At 33.0% G+C, this 22,356-nt stretch overlaps 1 protein-coding gene across 2 annotated transcripts; it reads right to left on the bottom strand.

The window, feature by feature from the left end:
- Positions 1-213: 213 nt before the first annotated feature.
- Positions 214-18,180, bottom strand: LOC142617214 (putative LRR receptor-like serine/threonine-protein kinase At1g56140). 2 transcript variants are annotated; one of them, XM_075789979.1, is made up of 24 exons: positions 17,870-18,180; positions 15,258-15,444; positions 13,260-13,331; positions 12,971-13,042; positions 12,805-12,876; positions 12,314-12,385; positions 11,731-11,802; positions 11,542-11,613; positions 11,267-11,338; positions 11,110-11,181; positions 10,923-10,994; positions 10,462-10,533; positions 10,306-10,371; positions 9,515-9,580; positions 9,354-9,398; positions 8,196-8,260; positions 6,677-7,050; positions 5,989-6,190; positions 5,728-5,889; positions 5,087-5,205; positions 2,268-2,478; positions 1,946-2,177; positions 1,665-1,815; positions 214-765 (listed from the first exon to the last, which is right to left on the bottom strand). In XM_075789979.1, exons 1-24 carry the CDS (start codon positions 17,973-17,975, stop codon positions 388-390), a joined length of 3,084 nt encoding a protein of 1,027 aa, XP_075646094.1. In that variant the 5' UTR covers positions 17,976-18,180; the 3' UTR covers positions 214-387. The 2 variants fall into 2 exon arrangements, with proteins under 2 accessions (XP_075646094.1, XP_075646095.1); XM_075789980.1 differs by lacking the exon at positions 10,462-10,533 and having other exon boundaries at positions 17,870-18,179.
- Positions 18,181-22,356: the final 4,176 nt, after the last annotated feature.

Genomic DNA, 22,356 nt, shown 5'->3' with positions numbered 1-22,356 from the left:
ACTCGGTGTGACTACCTAACTTACTCGGCCATGAGTCACTAGCCAATGAAGCTTAAATATTAGGGTTAGATAACTTGGTCATACTCGGTTTTCACCATGGTGAACCATGAGCATATAAGTGAAAGAGTTAATTCTTTTTCAATTATGAACTTCAACTAGTGAAATTTTAAATAAAGAAATAGGGTAAATCTCTACGTGAAACATTTGTAAAACTTCTTGAATAGTGCCTTACATTCGATAGTGTTTCTGTCACGACATGAAATAAACTAAACTACACCTCTACCAAAAAACGCAAGGAATTACATTGTCAAACTCATAAAAGGAAGAATACCAAAACGTTTTTAACTACACACAAGAATAAATTTGAAGAAAAATAATGATAAATTCTCATTGACCCTTTTCAATAGTATCACCAAGCATAAGTTTAGAAGCATATGCTGGTGAATTCCCTACATCACCCCCTATGTTTCTACCAGTTGATGATGAGTTGAAATAGCTAGCATCAATTGCATCCTCACTAGTTACACTGGTTATATCATCATATTTCCAATCTGTTAAATATCCTGGCCTTGTAGTTACAATGCTCACTTCAATATCTCCTGAGAGCATTGCCACCACACGTGACATTGATGGCCGCAATGTTGGGGATGCTTGAGTGCACAAAAGAGATACTCCTATCAGTCGTTTTACTTCTTCCTCATTGAATTCTGATAATCTAGAGTCTGCAAGATCAACTTCACGGTTGTTTTCATGCAACTGCCAAGCCTGAGAAAGATATATATGCTATTAGAGTAGCTTCACAATGTTGTGTACAAGTGGTGGCAGAGAGTGATCCATTTGTTTCAATGAGACAACTTGCTTCGGGTTCAAAATATAATACAAAAGTGGTGGAAGTGAGTAATCCAATATTCCAATTGTTTCAATGTGTTTAACAACCTAAGTGTTCATAACATAGTACAAAGGTATTGGTAGTGAGTACTCAAATTTTCTGAATGAATAAGACAACCATGTTTTACTGGGGATCTAAATAAAATCTAGTTGTTATCCCTAAAGTCAACCACGAGCTCATCTTGTGAATCTAACTGCCTCTCCATTAACACACATTTTAAATTTTCGGTGACATATGGATGAGTGACACTGACAGGTCAAGCTTGACATATATTTCAATATCTAAGTGTGTAAACTTTAAAATCAAGAACATTACAAAATTATGAATAAATAAGGTAAAAAAACAAAATTTATGTGTTATCTTGAATTTCATAAAATAACTTGGAAAGAGACCATTACATAGTATTTGGTCATACAAAAAGTAGGCTCATACTAGTATAGATTTGGGTATGGAGACTCATTTTATTTCCTATTATGCTGCAAATTGGACTCATTTTGCAAATATTTTACATAAGCAAATAAAATTACTTCACTTCCTTTAGGCGTCCTAACTTTCCTCTTTATTTATTTATTGATTAATTATGATCCAAGCTTTGTCGGTACTTCAACTTTTGGCAGAAGCAAAAAATATATATGGTTGTGGATGGATCATGACTGTCATGAACCCAAAACACATATTCAAACAAAAATATATACTACTGAAACTTTTGGAAGAAAAAAAATCCAACCAATTAAAGAAAGATGACTGTCATGGTGCACAAAAATATCGTTCATACCCATTCAAGAAGATATATCTTTTCTTCTTCCAAGCTTGAGTCAGAATTTGGCCTCCCACTAACAAGCTCTAGAGCCACAACACCAAAGGCAAACACATCAGCCTTCTCTGTAAGGTGCCCACGCATGGCGTACTCCGGTGCAAGATACCCACTGCACCAGTAAAAATCACATGCACAAATTAGTACTAATCTAACTAAGCCTCTAGGATCTTACATGCACAAAATAAAAGATTATGTAATTCAGAAAGACAAGGTGACAAGCTAAGCCTCTAGGGTCTTACATAGTCCCTGCAACGCGCGTGCTTATGTGGGACTTTTTATCATCATAAAGCTTAGCCAAGCCAAAGTCTGATATTTTGGGGATGAGATCAGAGTCAAGCAGGATATTACTAGCCTTCACATCTCTGTGTACAATCCGAAGCCGTGACTCCTCATGAAGATAAGCTAAACCTCTTGCTACACCCAAGCATATATCGAAGCGTGTTGACCAATCGAGATTCAAGATTCTTTTTCCTGTCTCATGCAAGCATATAAATTAAATCTACATAGTATAAATAAATACTTACATGCTCAGTTAGCAACAGCTAAGATGTGTTCGCATACCAAATAATGCTTGATCAAGACTTTTATTTTCTAGATACTCATACACAAGGAGTCGTTTATCTCCCTCAATGCAACATCCATACAGCTTCACAAGGTTACGGTGTTGCACAGCGGATATAGTAGCAATCTCAGTCAGGAATTGGTTCTTTCCTTGGTGTGATGTAACAGACAGTTGCTTCACAGCAATCACTCTCCCATCACTAAGTGTTCCCTATTTTATACAAAGTACCAAACAAAATATTAAAGAATATGTTTAAAAAATATTACTCTACATATAATTTAATCTATTATAGTAAATATAAAAAGGAGAGTTTGGATAATTAGGATGGATGGCTTAATAGATGTAATTTAGACTTCTTATCCGATTGATGTCTCAAGTAAAGTCAAACAATGTAAAACAAAACCACACAATACCCATTTATACATAAAATTTATAAGGATAAATTTCAAAACATTGTAGTTTCATAATGGTCAGTGGTCATCTTCACCATGAAATTGCATTTCGATTTTAATCAATTTCAATTTTATGCCTCAAACCATTCAAGGAAAAGTATCAGGCAGGAATGACAGGTTGCCCGATATAAATATTCTGCAAAGCACTAGATTGTTTTCGTATGGTCTAAAACTTTGATTTTTAAAATAAAAAACTTGCTTTCCAGGGTGTTTTTACTTCCAATGATACAAGCAATACATTTGGCAAGCTAAAAACTACCGGAAATGTCATCTTATGGATCCCATTTCACAGATGAGGTAACCAACCTTACTAACGTCTAGAAAAGAACAAAAAAAAAAAAAAAAACCGTTATTTTTATGCTCCTAGTATATATAATCTTGTTTGCTAATGACTTCAATTATTTGGTCTGAGTCTCATAATACTAAAACATTTTGGAAATTATTTATTCGTATCAACTGTGATTACTCAAACTACTACTATAGCCTCCACAAGATGCAATTACTCATATATTGGTTCCCATGATTATCAAATCTAATAAATGTCAGCCAAAGATGATTTTTTCTTGACCAGTCTATTTTGAACAATCTTAACAACCACTCAAACATTAAGCCATCCATGAGGTTATTAAATTTCCATAATCATTATAATGTAATTTGTCCCTTATTTTCATCAATTCATCACCCTCTATAAGTAGTTTGCTGTAAATAAGTGCTTTTTAATAACAGATTCACTTCTTGAAATTGCAATATGGTGGCATAAAATGGGCCTCATTTCATTGTATGATACTTTCTTTTATAAGTTTACCCAGTGTAAAGAGTAGCCTCAAAAAAAGGGGACAGAACCATAATTTTGAATATGTAACCAGGCCATATAAAGGGGTAAACGTGTAACAGATTTTATGGTGTGGAAACTTAGAGAAGTTTGAATTTGGGAATATGGCCTGAATCAGAAAACAATTAGAAAATAGGTTGGTTCATTTGATTAAGAACTTTGCATAACTTTCAACTCTGAGATTTGGCTAGGCCATTAATCATGTCCTGGTGGGGGATAGTTCTAACATTTACATGTGGCATGATAATTGGCGCCCAGATGGCCCTCTCTATCAAAAATTTGGGCATAGAATATTGTATGATGCTGCCACCTCATTAAATGCTAAACTCTCTAGTGACTGTGATTCTAAACAAGGCTTGGAATTGGAGCTATGCAAGGTCTGATGATCTTGTTACTTTGTCTATCTCAAGTGCTTGGGACCAAATTCGGCCAAGGAGCCCTACTATCAATTGGTGGAAAATTGTTTGATTTGCCAAAGCCATCCCAAGGCATGCTTTCGTTACTTGGTTGGATTATCTACTAATGAAAGAATAGTTAGTTGGGTAATAAGTTGTGACATTTTGTGAGTACTATGTAGAGCATGCACTGAAAATAGAGACCATATCTTCTTCAAATGCCCTTTTCCTCAAAGAAGTTGGAGGATAATTAAAAGATGGTGCTGTCAAGAAGGCCTTGATGATGAATGGGGTAATCTCATCACCTGGGCAGTACAAAATTGAAAAGGAAAAATCTTTAGGGCAGATTGTTGCAGGTTAGGCTTCACTGCTGGTATACACCATGTTTGGGCTCAAAGAAATGCTGTTAAGCACCAGGGCACTGTGAGAACAAAGGAACAAATTTAGGGGTCATAAAGAATCAGGAGAAGTTTAAAATTGAAAGCAAGGGTGTATATCCCGGCTCTAGCATCAACAAAAAATTCTGCACCAGATGGGGGATCTCAGATGTTGTGTTTAAGCCTAAAGTTTGATCTATGTGGTAGTACAACTTTCCAACTGTTGCATATTCTTCTTCTTGCTGATTTGCTAAGCGGCTGTGTGGTTGTCTAGTTTTGAATTATCTTGTATTTTGGTTTGTTAGTTGCTGGGATTTTGTCCCTGATCTGTGTATCTGGGTAGTCAATCTTGGTTGTGTAGTTTAGATATTGTTGTCTAGTTGTAGTTGGGAGTTGTTTGCTCTGTTGTATCCCTTAACTGTTGTGGCTGGTTTCCAGCTTGTTGCATATGGATATGGAATTACTAATCTTCATTTATTTTTGGATCAATTTAGTAATTGCAACTGCCAGCTTCTAGCCAATCACAGGAACAAGATATCACAATAAGGGTGGCCAAGGATTTTTTTTTTTTTTTTTTAAGTAAAAAATAAATAAATGAATAATATAAATGAAAGAAACAAAAAGAAAAAGGGGTGATGTTGCACTCTGTGATTTGTTAATAGCTATTGCTTGGAATTATCAATAGATGTATATCAGACAGTCAACTTTACGGCAATGGCTTGGTTTCAGCCACTAAAGTTATTGATTAGAATAAGGAATTACCTTATAAACTGGCCCAAATCCTCCCTCTCCAAGCTTATTATCAGGAATAAAATCTTCTGTAGCTGTCTTTAGTTCAGCATAGCTGAAAGTGAATGTTTTAGCATCTATTCCGAGGAGCTCTGCAATTTCAACATAAACATAGGTTGTAATTTAATCGATTTGCTTGAGTGGTTATAGCAGAAAATTCAGCAACGTTTTTGCAAGCTAAATGAGGAACTATCCTTTTCTCAAGAATCAATATCATCAATGTGTTCTAGTCCAGAACGTTGTTGGACTGAAGCAGGAGATTAGGTAGCAAGCATAATAAATGGGAATTTGTATGCAGCCTGGGGCTTCATTGGCCACATAAATTATGTTTCTCCCTGTTACTTTTTGGTCATATATGTCTGTTTGTGAGTGAGTGCATATTATTCCAAGACATGAATAGAATGAGGTTTTAGTAAAAATGCCTATGTACACAACAAATGATACACTACATTTTATACTACTTAATATGGAATATGCAGAGGCCACCTCACTAGTCATTAATAGTGAGTACCCTAGCATCAGATAGAGGAAAGAATTCCATTTTTCTAATATGTAGAGAAAACTGAATGAAGTTTGACAACTATCATGTATATGCAACATGATTTTTGGCTTACCTTCATCATCATTGGTCAGTGGTTTTCTTCTTTGAACAATATAGAAAACCACGAAAACAGCCAGAAAGCTCAAAACCCCAACACCAACAACAACACCCACAATCAGACCAGTCCTATTCTTGTTGCTGCTTGGAGGCATGTTACTAACAGTGGGTGTAAATTCTATACCAAAATAAGATAGTCAGTAACATAGTACTAAAATGTGAGCAAACCAGTACCAAATCTTTCTAAATTGCATCTAGAGTTTCTGCACTTTTTTACCTGGGGTAGCACTGATGGCTGAAATAGAAGGTCCATAAGTACCTTGAGCAGGTACACAGCAAGTCCCTTTTCCAGCCCAAAAGAGATGGATTTCAAGGTAGTTTTCTGATACCTGAACATTATTATATTCCTTTGGAACAGCTGCAAAAGAGGCACCACCGGCTTCCTTTCGTATGTCAAAATCCTTTAAAACAAGATTCCCCTAGAGTAAACAAATTCAAAAATTAGCAAAACAAAAGGAATGAGGATAAGAGGAAAGAGTTAATTTTATAGAGAAAATTGGAGAGGGAATACATCAAAGGTTTCATTCAAAATCCTTATCATGATTATAGACATATTTTAGATATCAAAATTATTTTGAGTTTTGGATATAAATTGCAAAAATGTGAAGAAATCACAGAGGTAATGGTTGTACCATACTTGACAAAAGTTCTAAGAAAACTAAGGGCAAAATAGATAGTTAAAGAAAACATGTGAAGGGGCCAAAATAGAGAACTGCTAGTGGTAAATTTAGAATTGATTAGATAATTTTAGTTGTAAATATGTATCATATTCAAGAAAAATCTGCATTGATGAATAAGACAGTCAATATATTTGTTACATACACTCTTTTTCTGTTAAGAAATATACACTTCATTTTAATATAAAATGCTGTAGTTCTAAAACAATTCGATAATATGATGCAGACCTGGATATAAATATCAAAGACACGCCTCCCAAGACTTTGCCATGTCTCAGTGTTTACAAAAGCTATTTCTGCAAACTGGAGGCTCACAGTGTAGTTTCCATTCTCAAGCCCTAGGCCATAGTATCGTAATGATGAAGCAGAGAGTCGAGCTGTTTGGAACAGCTCTGAGTCTAAACTCGTGAATTGAGATGATGAAAAACTTGTATACTGAGCATTATTGGTCCCAGTAAAATATCCAACATTGCTAACTGCCCACCTGTCTGTGTCAACCACATAATATGTAGCTGGACCAAGTGTCTCATTATCCCTCTCATACACAATCCCATTAGAAGAGGTAATCTGAGGACCACCGCACTTAATTGCAAACTCAGAATCTGAAAACAAATATAAATAAAAAATAAGAAAATAAGATTCGTGTAAGCTCAGAAAAGGTAATTAAATTTGTGCATTCATAAGCATGCCACGCATTTCAATAGCGGACATGCTTGAAGATCACTAGTTTGTTATAAAATTAAAAAAAAAAAAACTAGAGTGTAAGTTGAAAAATAGTTTAATTATCTGTGATTTGAATGTAAGCCACAAAATATTGACATATTCAAACAAGTGGCAGAGCCAGGATTGGAGTTGAGAGGGGGCAAAATTTATATATGATGTATGCACTTACGCAAATTTATGTGAATATATAATATTTGAGACCTATTTGAAAAATTAAAAGTTATTCATTTAAATACTAAGTAATATTTAATGTAATTATACAAAAAAAACTCTACAAAAAAAAGCTTATTCATAATATTGTATTTATCTTGAGATATTTCTAACATGAGTGATCTATTTTTAGAGTCAAAACTCAAGTTATGAATGAAACTATTAGTAGTTAGATAGATACTGAGTGCAATATATGTGAATTTCTATTATTTTGGTTAATATGTTCCCATAAAATGTTCAAATTATAATACGATAGAGACGTGCTAGTGGAGGACTTATGGTTCCTCAATAGTTCATTTAGAAGTTACGCTCTGTTTCAAGGCCAAAGAAGTAAAGTGGCATTTAATAAACCCAAAAACAAAAAGTAGGCCGAGGTATTTAATAACAAAAGGTATTTTTTGGGCCCCACTGGCTTTGCCCCTGATTCAAATCCGAGCTTTTTAAATACTCTTTTAATGATTGCCAGTATAGGGTTCTTGGCAGAGGTTCACAGACGTTGCAATTTTTCTTTAAAGTAAATCATGATGCCATTTAAAATTATTGTATACTGAATTGACACTCGAATGTAGCTGTGATGCATTGCCAATTTAGCCCTTGAAAAGACAAATCCAATATTCATGTGTACTAAAAATTTGGAATACATCTTGATTGTATTGTGTCCATATCAATATTTTGTAAACATTTGAAGTTTCATCACTTCGTATTCTGCTTAGAAGCACCAATCCTAGAGTATAATCTTCTCGCAGTTTGGCCCTAATACCTACTAACGCTTTCCAATCTTACAATCAGGTGTGATATTTTAAATTGTACTTACATCTTCCAGTGCCTCGATTGCAAGGAAAATCTCGTTGAAGACAGTTCAATCCTGAAGGCAAAACACTAAAGCAGAACGGAAATGCACTTAGGCATAAAATATGTAGTTTAACAACATAAAACATTAGTTATTAAAGAAGATATATCTGATTGATACAAATATTATAATTAGGATTAAGTTTTCACTCATGTAATGAGAAATGATCTCTTGCAATATGCTCATAAGCATTCTCCTAAGAATACTAACCCATCATTGCCCCATGATGAAAGAGGTTTCTTTAAATGAGTTACGACTTGTTTCCCCAATGTAAGGCATTACTTGCAATAACAAGAAGTAAATATATATATATATATATATATATATATATATATATATATATATATATATGAAATTGATCATGAAGAGAACATATATTATTAAGGCAGAAGTGGTGTTTTTATTTATTATTTTTGGAGGGGGGGGTGTAGGGAGGGGCAATTTAATCAAATGGGCTTTGATAGTCCCCATTACTCACCTAGGTATCAAATAAGGTAATTACACTTCATTTTTATCAATGTTCTGTATCAACAAAACATATAGGTTAGGTGTCATTTGACAATGTAAATAAGATGATATAACCAGGTTTGACCCACTCTAATAAATTTTTTTTTGCATATTTTGGTAATTGGTGACTCCTGAGTTATTGGAGCTGGAAACTCCATTTCTCATGCTCAAAATATCCATATGTGCAGCTTAAGAGAATATTTTTCTGTCCAACAAATCTCAAATTAGTTTGGTATCAAAGCTTTTGTCCTGCATCAAACGCCTAAATTCACTCCTTTTAATGAACATGTCAAAGTAATATACATTGCTAGACATCAGCCAATTAATTTCTATCTATAATATAGATTTTTATCGGTAATTTCTATCTATAATTTACTTCTAGTAAAACATTATAATTCTCTGAGGTATTGAGTTGATGATAATTCACACTCCACGTAAAGTTCCAGAACATTTGAGAGGACAAGTTACCATGTTTAAAATCATGGCTATCAGCTTCTAACAGCTTCACCACCTTGATTGACAAGACTAATAACATTTTAAACTTGATTAGAAACTTGTTTCATTATGGTAAAACTCAAGCTTTAAAATAAGAAAATATAGCATCGAGAAATTTACCTGCTGCTTGAACTTTCTATTGTGAAATTGTTGGCAACTAAATTACTGCATATTATACAACATTAGATCTGAATGTCAGTTTTTATCCAATAGTAGCAAGTTATAGAATATCGGAAACATAAATATAATATAAATATTTTCAAATACAATAGTATACATACAGTTGTAAATTTTGTTCGCTGACCCAAGAAGGAAAGCTTCCCTGTAAATTATTGTAAGACAAATCACTGCAATCATAGCATAACAAGGATGTTAGATACATGATCCATTCAACTGGTAAACAATCCCATGTTCAATACTAAATTACGCATTAGTCAATTGACATTGATGCTCTGAAACAAAATTTTGAAACCATATTATTCGAAATTTAGAACCTCTATTTTTCTATTTTTGCTAATAATGCATGCTTGTTTATGCTATTAGCTACACATGGAAATCCATGTACAATTAATCCATTGGTGATACAGCATTTGGTCTTTTCTGTAATTGCCTGCTTATATCATACAGAGAATACCCTCCCCACCCACCCCCCCACACCCCCCCCCCCCCAAAAAAAAAAAGAAAGGAAACACTTCCATCATTTGAGAGTTATCGCTAAATTATTACATGGAGATCAAATCTTTGATTAACTTGTGTGTTATAACCTCCAATGTAAAAGCATCTGCTCCATAAGATTGTTATAGCTCACTACACATAAATGTTCACTTAGCTCATACAAGATTTTGGGATGTGGTACCCAACATTTTTCTACCAAAATACCACCATAAGAGATCGGAGTCATACTACTCTCTTGACATCAGATTGAATATAACTCCTTGTACATATGCATCGGAGATTCAAAAAGTTCTTATACAAATAAGGGACTTTTTCAATCAAAAAGCTAATTATTAGACACCTCCATTTTAAATGTATCATAATGTTGTAAATGCAAGTGATGTCTTTATGTACTTACATGTTGACAAGAGATCCACTCTTTTGTGTAGGCACAGTGCCATTTAACTTATTATTTCCAAGAAACCTGATAAAGAAGGCAATAATACATGCTTCAATATAATACAAAATAATATTGGGATGTATAATATGAAATTAAGAAAATGAGGTATATTACAAGTACGAGAGCGAGCTCAAATTGAAAAGAGCATTTGGAATCTGTCCTGTTATATTGTTGAAGCTCAAATCCCTAAAAAAGTTAAACAATATTATTATAATGTATTGATAACAAAGCTATTATCACTTGGTTATGATACATAAAACTAGTTATCTACAAGAGGTAATTAACAATTATAATCCTTATACACTATCCCAACAAGAAAGAATGAAAAAGAAAAGGATAGAGAAAAGATAAGAAAAGTGAAAAAGAAACAAGATGAATTTGAAATATAATGAAGTGGCCCCTTATCACATAATTACAAACAGGGTGAGTTCATTTTGCAAGCCTAGAGAAATCTGATAAAAATATCACTTAAATTTACCATTTAAATTTTAATACAGCAATCAAATTCAACCTAAATTACAGCACCATGTATATCTAAAATTCTAAATAGTCACCCACCAATGGACACTACTTACAGCTGTGACAACTTTTGGTATTCTCCTATATTTGATGGAATTGAATCAGAAATGTTATTATTCCTTAGCACTCTGCAACAGATGCAACTGAACTGTTATGTTATATTCTGGAAGAGCAACAAAGAAGGAAAAAAAAACATGGATATTCATAATTAGGAATCTGAAACATAAACACTTGTTTCCTTACAAGATACTTAGAGATTTCATATTCTGTATAAATGCCAGTGAAGAGCTTCCATTAGACAAATCACTTATTCTTCTACAATGATATCACACATGAGATTGTTAGCTTTACAAGATCTGCAAAATACAAATAAAAGTAACTAAGAGATGTGGACACTCACAACTCTGTCAGGGAAGTCAATTTGGAAAATGTTGAGGGTATTGGACCTTCTAAAGAGTTTCCTTGAAACCTCCTACCAAAATCATTTTGGAGTAGTTAATCATAAATTGTGCACAAATGCATCTCTTCTGTAGAATGTACAAATACACACTAAAATTTTATCAATAATAACTCCTACAATAAATAATGTTACTTTGACATTGCAATGAAAATTGAGCCTTATCAAGCATGATTTAGAAAGAAGCAAATAGGATAGGGCTAGCAATATTGTCTTACAAGGTAGTAAGCTTTGACCAATTCCCAATGAAGTCAGGTATTCGGCCCGTTAGTTCAGTGTCTGAAGCCCACCTGAGACCACAAATATTTCTTCACACAATCTAATCACAATTTTTTGTTTTTATATTCATCATTATGTAAATTTTAGAAAGTTGCAAGGGAGAAAAGAAGTAGTAAGTTAGTTCTTACACTGTCTTAAGGCTTTTTAAATTAGCAAATGTCAAAGGAATCGCACCACTAACTCCAGAACTAACAATGTAGCTGTCAAGGCAAAAAATTTACGTGAATAAAATTATATTGATATCCTATCCTCAGCTCAAATAAAAATTTAGTTGTAACAGTTAAGGAACTTAACAACCAAAGGAAAGGTCTCAAGCCATCATTAGATTATTGTTCAAGCTTGCTAACTTGTTTAGAACAATTTTCACAATTTCTCATGATAAGTATCTACAAAATATATCATTTTCACCGTATCATTTCTGGCTGTTAATAGTACTTGACTTTATCATGTAAAGTATATTTCTAAAAATTATGATTACAATGTTTTCTGTCCTGCGATAAAACAGATAATCTTGCATTTTCAAAACCTTGCAATATGGCATATGAGATTTATTGGCACAAAGTTCTTATAATCTCGAGCGACCAACAGGATATTACTAGAAGCTTTACTAGAACCATTTCTAAAGTCTACCTCACCTAGCTATAAAATACAATCAAATGGGTTTACATAACTTATACTGAAAATGGAAAGCTTTATGGTACTAGAACTTACAGCTGTTCTAATTTCACTAATTTCCCAAGATCAGATGGAAGAGAACCAGTGAAGTTGTTTGTCGAAAAAGACCTACAAAATTAACAAGAAAAACAATATATGAATTATAATTTATAAACAAGGACTTGATTCTCTTAGGGTGCAGATCATCAAAATCAAGTATGTGAGATGCAGAATTCCAGCCCAAAAAAGAAAGTTATGTGAAATGCAGAATGCATCAGAATAGGTGTACAATTGCAACAGGGTGACTACTAAATTCATATATTTGTGAAACCCTTCTTCATTATTTTTAATGGGAAGTCACACATGCATCTTGTGTGCCTTGAACCCAAGAGCTTACCCTCCATCCTATTATTGAGGGAGAAAATGCCATTTGAGATAGACCTTATCACAAAACCCTTCTTCAAATAAATTACAATAAATAAATGGTTGAAACAGCACCACCAAGATGCTACATAGATCACTCAAATTTTGAATGAGGGGTAACTTACAATGATATTAATTCTGTAAGATTTCCAAGTTCCTTTGGAAGTGTCCCTGATAATGCATTGATGCCAAAACTCCTAATATATTAAAAATCAAAGGAAAGAGAAAGGTTGGCTGACATTAGACGTACAATATCCTTTGAGTTTCAAACCAAAACTGAGACAGGCTTACAGGTATTGCATGCGATATAGTTTGCCAATGGATGTAGACAGGTTACCAGTCAAGTAATTTTGGCCTAATTTCCTGTAAGAAATATTGGAAACATAGCAAATTCAACAGAATATAATGAAAATGAACCATCCTGGAAAAATAGGACACCACATCTACTACAAAATTCAATTGGTTTACATGACGCAGTACACTTTCAAGGTCTAAGTTCAATCCTAGCTTACATGAAAACAAAGGTAATCCATATTCATGCAAACCGCAAGTAAACAAACATATCAAGAAGATATCGTACAGATTGATGAGGAAAGTCAAAGTCCATAGTTCATCTGGAATTACGCCAACTACATTCAGGGCATAAACCTTCCTGTAAAAGGGGAAAAAAATCAACCATGAAAAAAAGGATTCATATACTGAAGATGCCCAAGACATTTTGAAGTGTAGTTTCTGTAACTTACCAAATTTTGCAGAACTTTCAAGGGTTAAAAAAAAATGAAAAAAGGGGGGATTATCATATGAAATAATTGTGTTTCAGCTTGTATATGAATTTAATTCAAGGATCAATAAAATTGTAAGCTTAGTAAAGGTGGCAGACTGAATGACTGCTCAAGAATATTAGTAATTAATATCATAAAAGCTCTCTACAAGCGCAATGTTTACATATAATGGTGAGTTTCCAATAAATGGCCATATACCCTAGTGGCATTCTGCTCCCATCTTATGGATTTAGATCCAAGGGTCAAACTCAAATCCCCTTAACTTGCACTTTGCAAAAATAATACATATTGAGGCCCCATCTAATCATCCTTTGCAAGGATTTAGATTTTATTCTTTTGTTTGCACTAAATGCATCTCAAATTATGCTTGTATACTCCAATGGCATAAAATTCATGGTTCATTGTACAAAACCACACTTGTACTAGTGAAATGTGGTACAAGGAGAAAATAAGCATAGGAGGAGATAAAATTAGCCATCAATATATAAATCCAAAGAACCACATGAGGAACTTTTAAGTTATAAATCACACACGCGCACGCGCGCGCACATACACACACACAAAGAACTTATCTCTTCAAATTTTTTTCCCCATTTCAACACTGGAACATCGAGTTCAAGTAAAGTTCCCATTTTATAATACCATGTGAATATATAAAGTTGACACATTTTATCTTTTCATTTTTGGTCATCATATAGATGATTCATACATGAGATTTTCTTTTGAGAGGGATATTATGACAAGGCATCCATATGATGTCTCCATGACCTCGTCTTAGTCCTAAGGACTCTATGGCCAATTTCATGCAAAACTCCATAATTTTAAAGCGCACACATCCATCATAGGTATTGGTTTGACCAACAGATGCCACCAACATAAATTGGTGCATGAAGATACATTTCATCAAAATTTTAAGTAGCAAAATACTTTTATCTTTTATCCACAAATTTGATGTTATGATGTTTGTATGACATTACATGCTCAAAAACCTTTAAAATAAAGGAACAGAACATGGGAAGCACCATGAGGGCACACCCATGACAGATTAGCTCTTCTAATTAGAAAAAGGCTGACTTGGGTAGCAAAAAATTCTCATTTGTTTGACTGCTTTCAATCAAATGAGAATTTTTTTGCCATAAACCAGTTAATCGAAAATATTATCTTCATCAACCAGTTAATCGAAAATAAACTTAAACCTATTCAACAACCAGTCAGATATAATAGTGGTGATCCCTATTCATTTTTGTTCAATAAAAAAAATCAGATATTCAAAAAAATAATAATAAAAATCAGCAAAAGTAAATGTGGGCTACTTTTTTGTACTCCTAGGGAAACTATTTGCGTATTCCCTGGGAAACTTTTGCAATCTCACATCGAAGGCATTTCCCCCCACTTTCTGCCTTATAAGCGTGGAGTTGAAGGAGTAGTGTACCATCAGTTATAAGTAGCCCACAATAAAAGGAAGCTTTTGCAATCCCATATCGAACACTATTCCTTCGGCTTCACACTTAAAAGGCAGAAAGTGGGGGGAGATGCCTTCGATGTGGGATTGCAAAAGTTTCCCGAGGAGTACGCAAATAGTTTTCTTGGGAGGGAGTACAAAAAAGTAGCCCACAATAAAGATAGGTAATTTAGCTGTCAAAAGATTTTACGGCTTGAACTTATTGGAATTGAACCATCCAATTTAATTTTAAACTTTTTTTTTTCTTTTTTGAATGTATAGGAATTGTAATTATAAGCAAAAATGGCATGGAAAAAAAAAACATGAGGATATATATATTAAGAAAGAAACGTACAATTGGGTAATGTGGCAAGTAGAGTTACTATTGGCAGAACAGTCACATTTGATCAAGGGGTTAAAGTTTGTGTCCTCGAAGTCGGTGGAGTCGATGGCTGCTCCACTGCATGGTTCCCCACTTATATTCCATTGATCTGAATTTGCTGAGATCCCCCATTTTTGAAATATTGTATTCAGTGCTGTCACTGCAATCATATTCACAATTAAACATCATTGTGATCAATCTGATATACACCCTCCAAAATTGCCACCGTTTAAAAGTACAATTTTATTAAGAAAAATGTGCAAAAATTTTATAAAATTATTATATTAAAAAAAAAGCTTATTTTTATTTTGAGCTCATCCAAAAACAGAGATAAATGTTGTGTTTGTAAAAAAGAACTCTCAAATCATTGATACCCATCACAGATTGAACCGTAAAATAAATCCCACTTGCTTAAAAAATATCCGAATTGTCCAAAATTATTAAATCTACCAATTTAAAAAAAAAAATTAAGAGTCCGTTTAGGCTGCGTTTGGTTGGGTGTAAAATATTTTCCGAGTGTAAAATAATTTCAGCTGAAAATATTTTCGGGAAAAGAAAATATTTTTAGGTATTTGGTAACATTTTAAAAAATACTTTGAAAAATATTTTCCGGTGTTTGGTTGTCATCTTGAAAATATTATAGAAAATGCATTTTGTATTTGTTGCTCACATTTTCTCACATTTTCTCAGCTTCCAAACAAATATCATTTCCTGATATAGAACAACGAAACCCAAAAAAAAAAAAAAACACTCATTAAATTTTCTTAATACAGCTCAACAAAACCCAAAAATAAAAAAAGCTCATCATCAATTTTTCTCAATACAAATCAACAAAACCCAAATCGGTCAGAGAAGAACGAAGACAGAGAGAGAGAGAGAGAGAGAGATCGTGATCGGCGATGGCAAATGCGAGATCGTGATCGGCGATGGCGAAGGCAAGATCGTGATCGGCAATAGCAAAGGCGAAGGCGCGATCGACGAAGACAAAGGCGCGATCGGCGAAGGTGAAGGCGAAGGCGCGAATCAGATCGGCGAAGGCGAAGGCGCAAATCAGATCGGCGATGGCGAAGGCGCGATCTCGCCGGTGCTAGGGTGTGACGAGACCAGTGTGATCTGGGGTTGGAGCCAGTGCTGGGGTGTGACTCGCCGGTGCTTGGCGCGATCTTTTCTCTCTCTCTCTCTCTCTCTTTGCAAGTCTGTGAGCTCGGAAATGGTTTGAAGTGAAAATAAGAACGGAAATGATTTTACAAGGTTTTGGGGCATGATTTACAGTCAACGGAAATCATTTTCCATTTGATTAAATTTTCCAAGATAACCAAACACGCCCAGTGATGTAAAACTTTTTCCGGAAACTATTTACTGCCAAAACAAACGCAGCCTTAGATACAACTAAAAACTGAAAATACTGTAGCAAAATAATTTTTAAATGTATAAATAGTACTGTGAATCTCATTTTTAATTAAAAAAAAAAACTGAAAAATATTCATAAACAGTGCATAAATAGTATCCGTATAATAATAAACAGTACCTCTTGTTCTGGTTGAAATCTGTGCAAAAAAAAATAAAATAAAATAAAAAATAAAGTTGGAAACGCCGGACGCGATCAGCTATCTAAACCGCACCTAAGAATCAAAATTACAATTAACCCACTTTTAAAGTATAATAATATCTGCTTTGAAATGATGACAATATCAAAAGTACAATATCTACTTTGCACTTATCAGCATGATTCGTTGGTTTGTATGACATACGAGCAGTATGGGACTTATTATTTCAGCTCTTAGCTAGATTTGCAAGCTATAGCAATAGCATGATCAAATTCTAAAAGCTACCCTTTTATTACTTCAAGTTTGTTTGTACTTCCAACAATTATAAACAAACACAGTTTCGTATTGCTGATCATATGTATGAGCATCACCTTCAGGTATGCTGTACCCAATATCATTTTACCGCATCAAATCCTATTTTATCAATTTTAACACATTATTTTACAAACCCACTACCACAGCCCACCATTGTTACAAATCCATCACCACCAACCAACAACAACCAAAATCAGCTTCAGCGGCGGCTTCAAGCGAGGCGGCTTCAGGCGAGATCGGCTTCAGGTGGCGTTAGGCGAGATCAGTTTCAGCGGCTTGAGATGAGAGAGGAAGAGAATGAGAGAGAAGAGGGAGCTGTGGAGGACGATCCAGACGAATATGGCAGCGAGATCGGCGGCGATATCGGCAGCGAGTCGGTGGCTTCAGCGAGATCAGTGGCTTTGGTGAGATCGGTGAGAGAGAAGAAACGGTGGGCAGAGAGAAGAAAAACCAGATGAGAGAGAGAGAGAGAGAGAGTCTGAGTGAATGAGAGGGAAAGAGGAATAAAAAAATAATAAACAGATGTCCTAAATTTTTCCGTACTGTACCAAACTTAGTGTTGTAAAATTTTGGCGCATTTAAATCATGAGATTTGAATAGTGGTGTTTGGTGTGATGGTAGTGCTCTAACATGTGCTGAAGACAAAAAAAAAACTCTCAGCCAAAAACTATAGTAAGTAATAAATTGTGTTTATCAGTGTGTATGTGAGAGAGAGAGGCACACCTTCAGCAGGATCTGTTCGATTTTGAGCTTGAGCTAACTCAAAAAGTTGGCAAAAGATGCAAGCAGCACAAAAAGCATAAACTAGAAGAGGTGATGATCCTGCCATGGCTTCAATTTTTCTCTATGGTATTCATTAATAAAATAGAAGTGCAGCGAGCGATATTACAGAAGAGCTAGAGAGATAGAGAGAGAAGAAGATAAAGCTTCTCCTAGATATGCAAAGCCACCGCGCTAGACCACCTACTCTGCAAATAGGGACAGGAAGTTGACCGTTGTTTATAAAACACTTATGTAATTGATAATTCAGTTCGGTTGTTACATCATGCCCACTCACGCGCCCCTATCCAATGGTACCAAATTCTCATTTCATTTACAGGATCGGTCAATGCATGACTCATCATGACCATTAGACCTGTCATAGTTTCCAAAGATTTTTTGGGGCAAGAGATCGGGTGAGTAGTCCTATTAATGTATATAGGGTCAGTAGCGGTTTGATGTACATAGGGTCTTAACTTAAGTGAAAACTAAATCGAGATTATTTTACATATTTAGATATAAATTTTTTAAAATAAATTGTGGGTGTTTTTGATGGTTGAATAAGAGATTTAGGAATCAATTTCTGCTTACACCAAAAATTGATTGGTGTCTTGATCTGATGATAAAGAGTTATCATCTGGAGCGGATACTATAGGTTGAAATTTTTTCTAAAAAAAAATTAAATATTACTCATTCTTTTATCTCTTGTTTTAATTGCAAAATTATTAATTTACTTGTTGATGTGATAAATTGATGGTGGTAATTAAAAATGTGATGTTAATAGTGGACTTAGATGAGAACTAATAAAAGTTTTCCAATTCAATTATTGTAAAATTCTTTTTGAATTGCTCTATTTTCTTCTTCTTCATCTTTTTTAAAAAGTGTTATATTTACAACATTTTCACAAAAAAAATTCTAGGTATTAGGTTGTTACTATTTATAATTTGAACCCACCATTGAAATTATTTTTTTCAACCTATAACAGCCGATAACAATTTGTTATTTAGGATTTATTGTGAAAAATATTGTGAATGTAACATTTCTATATTTTTTTTTCTTGTTTTTCATTTGATTAAAAAATATTATTTTATTTATTATCTAATATTTGGGCTTAAGTAATACTATTACAATGAAAAAAAATAACTTCATTCTTTAAAATTTGAGGGCATTTTTCTACTTAGGGCCTTAGGCGACCACTTTGTTTGTTTATACTTTGAAGAACCCTATAGAGGGGCAGCTTTGAATATTGGAACGTATATCTAACACATAATAAAATCATAAAAGAACTAGTAAGGTAATCCATCAAAAAATAGAACTAGTAAGGTCAATATCCTTAATGAGAAAACTTAGATTTGAATCCTTCGTAACCTCATTCTTAACTTGCCATAACTTGTAAGCAATGTATATATATGTCGTAATTTGTAAGCAATCGGGGTTGATCACATATAATTTTTTGGAATCGGTTATGAATCCTTGATAAATTAATCAGGGTTTATCACATTTTTTTTCTCATTTTATTATATTTGAAGTCGTACTCTCTATCACTTCCTAAATTAACATGTGAAATTTTTTTTGTATTGCTCTCTTTTCTTTTTTTTTTCTTTTTTTAAGAAGCACTATATTTACAATATTTTCACAAAAAATCTTAAGTGTTAAATTGTTACTAGTTCTAATTTGAACCCACCACTAAAATTATTTTTTTTTCAACCAATAACAGCCGTAACAACCTATCACTTAGGATTTGTTGTGAAAAATATTGTGGACGTAGTATTTCTCTCTCTTTTTTTCTTGTTTTTCATTTGATAAAAAATATTATTTTATTTATTGTCTTAATATTTGAGCTTAATTAATACTATTACAATGAAAGAAATAACTCTATTAGTTAAAATTTGGAGGTCTTTTTCTATTTAAGGGCCTTAGGTGGCTAACCTTATTCGCTTATACTGTTGAGCCAGCTTGCAGAGGGGCAACTTTGAAGATTGGAACATATATCTAACAAGTAATAAAATCATAAAAGAACTAATAAGGTCAATTAACATGCATCTATTACTTCCTAAATTAACATGTTCTTTTTACTTCCAAAAAAAAAAAAAATTGGCACTCCTTTTTTACTTTTTCTTTTTTAAATCTTCTTCTACCTTCTCTTTTTGTCACGTAACTTAAATGAACTCATTTTTTCTTACTCGTACATTAATGGTTTTCCTCTAGACATAACTAAAAGTCTAAAGAAATTATCTCTAATCTTTTCAACAATAAGGACTGCCACAATCTTTAAACAAACTTCCTCATTTAGAATTCTTTGACACTAATTTCTTCATCTTCAAATTCTTCTATACTAATTTCTTCACATCAAATTCTTATTAATTCTTATATATAAAGTACAATATAATCTTATTTTTAATAAATGAAATTCAACAAAATCCATTTATAAATGCAAGGTTGCATTCAACTTAAAAATTTTTGTACTACTAAATCCAATATTATGCAATCTCTACCATATTAAGCATTAACCTTATGAGATAAATGAGATTCAAGTTGTAGTTTAGTAATAATGGTTTTTTTTTTTTTTTTGTAATGCCTCATTTTTGTGGTTGGAAGTTGGAACCCCCACTTCTCCCACTATATATCTATCAAAAATAATTACAAGATAATTTACTTCATAAAACCCAAAGGCTTAAATAATTTTTCTTTACTCGTGTTGGGAGTCAATAATCAATATTCAATTTTTCTTGCAGAGCTAATAAGACAGATGGACTGGGACGCAGCAACGAGATAATCTTTTTAGTTTTTTAGTTTTTTTTTTCTTGCAATTATTTCAAAAACTAATTGGAGTTTGATTTTGATATCAAAAAACAAAAACAAAAGAGTTGCCAACTTGTCATGATCCAGAAGATATTAGTCTATAAAACATCAATTGGTACTTTTTTAAGTTTTTTTTTTTTTTGAGTAGGAAAATTCATATAAAGTTGAGGGGTCATTAGCTTTATTTTAAATGCAATATTAACACGAAACTAATTAATCTCAAATTTTATATGTAAGTTCAATAAATAAATAAAAGTACCAAAAAGTATATATGAGCTTCTTTTCATTTAAGATAACAATTACATCTCTCTCAAAAAAAAAAAAAAGAATAAAAAAAGATAACAATTACATCAATGCAGCACCATATTTGATATTGAACAAAGTTTCTCTCCAAACTAGTTTGGAGAGAAACCCTACAAACTCATCATATATCTTTATATTGAGTGTGAATTTTGAAAATCTAGCCGTTAGATTGCATGTTCTTATTACATTCTTAATGCTTACAAAATTTCAAGAAGATCAAATATCAAAGATCAATTGCTATATCATCAAATAAATGTTATAATTTCAAGTTTTTGTGATCTAAAATTGTATATAAAAAATAAGTGAATTGATCAAATAGTAAATAACATCCAATTTGAACGAAATTTGATACGTATGTTAAGAACATAAGGAACATGAAATTCAATGCAGCACCATATTTGATATTGAACAAAGTTTTTCTCCAAACTAGTTTGGAGAGAAACCCTACAAACTCATCATATATCTTTTATATTGAGTGTGAATTTTGAAAATCTAACCATTAGATTGCATGTTCTTATTACATTCTTAATGCTTACAAAATTTCAAGAAAATCAAAGATCAATTGCTATGTCATCAAATAAATGTTATAATTTCAAGTTTTTGTGATCTAAAGTTGTATATAAAAAATAAGTTAATTGATCAAATAGTAAATAACATCAAATTTGAACGAAATTTAATACATATGTTAAGAACATAAGGAACATGAAATTCAATGATTAAATTCTCAAAATTCATTTAAAAAAGAAATATATGAGAAGTTTGAAGAGTTTCTCTCCAAACTAATTTGAGAAGAAACTTTACTCAATTTGTTCTTTGATATTTATGTGAAGGTGTATTTTTTTATTTATAAAAGTTTGGTAGTATTTCCTGCAATAACTACAAATTGGTGGGAAAAAAACAAAAGACAAGTTGGAGGAAAAAAGGTAAGCGTTGTTAAACACGCGCCTAAACTGAGTGTGAAATTGGCAGTTTTTTTTTTTTTTTTTGAATGAGTCTGAACTTGGCAGTTGAAATGCACAAGTCAGCACCAACAAATAGTCAATAAGCATAGCAGTTGTAGGATCAGATTGGGAGGTTGGGATGGTCAAAGTTCAATCTTAACGGCGGATTTGAAATCAAAATCAACATTTTTAATTTCTTTTTCAAATAGGACTAAAATGTATTAAAATGGGGGTTGTGAATTTTCTAAGATTGGCTCATCATTACACATTAGTACCTTGTATCTTCGCACTTTAACTTTATGTATAAATGTAGTTTTAGTCCTTATATTTTGAGGATTTTTTATTTTAGTCCTTACATTTTATTTTTACAATTTTTAGTTTCTAAACCAACTAACGCATGACATT

The sequence above is a fragment of the Castanea sativa genome, chromosome 11 (genome assembly GCF_040712315.1).
Source record: "Castanea sativa cultivar Marrone di Chiusa Pesio chromosome 11, ASM4071231v1".
Classification (NCBI taxonomy): Eukaryota; Viridiplantae; Streptophyta; class Magnoliopsida; order Fagales; family Fagaceae; genus Castanea; species Castanea sativa.
This window is presented reverse-complemented; position numbering and strand designations above follow the sequence as displayed.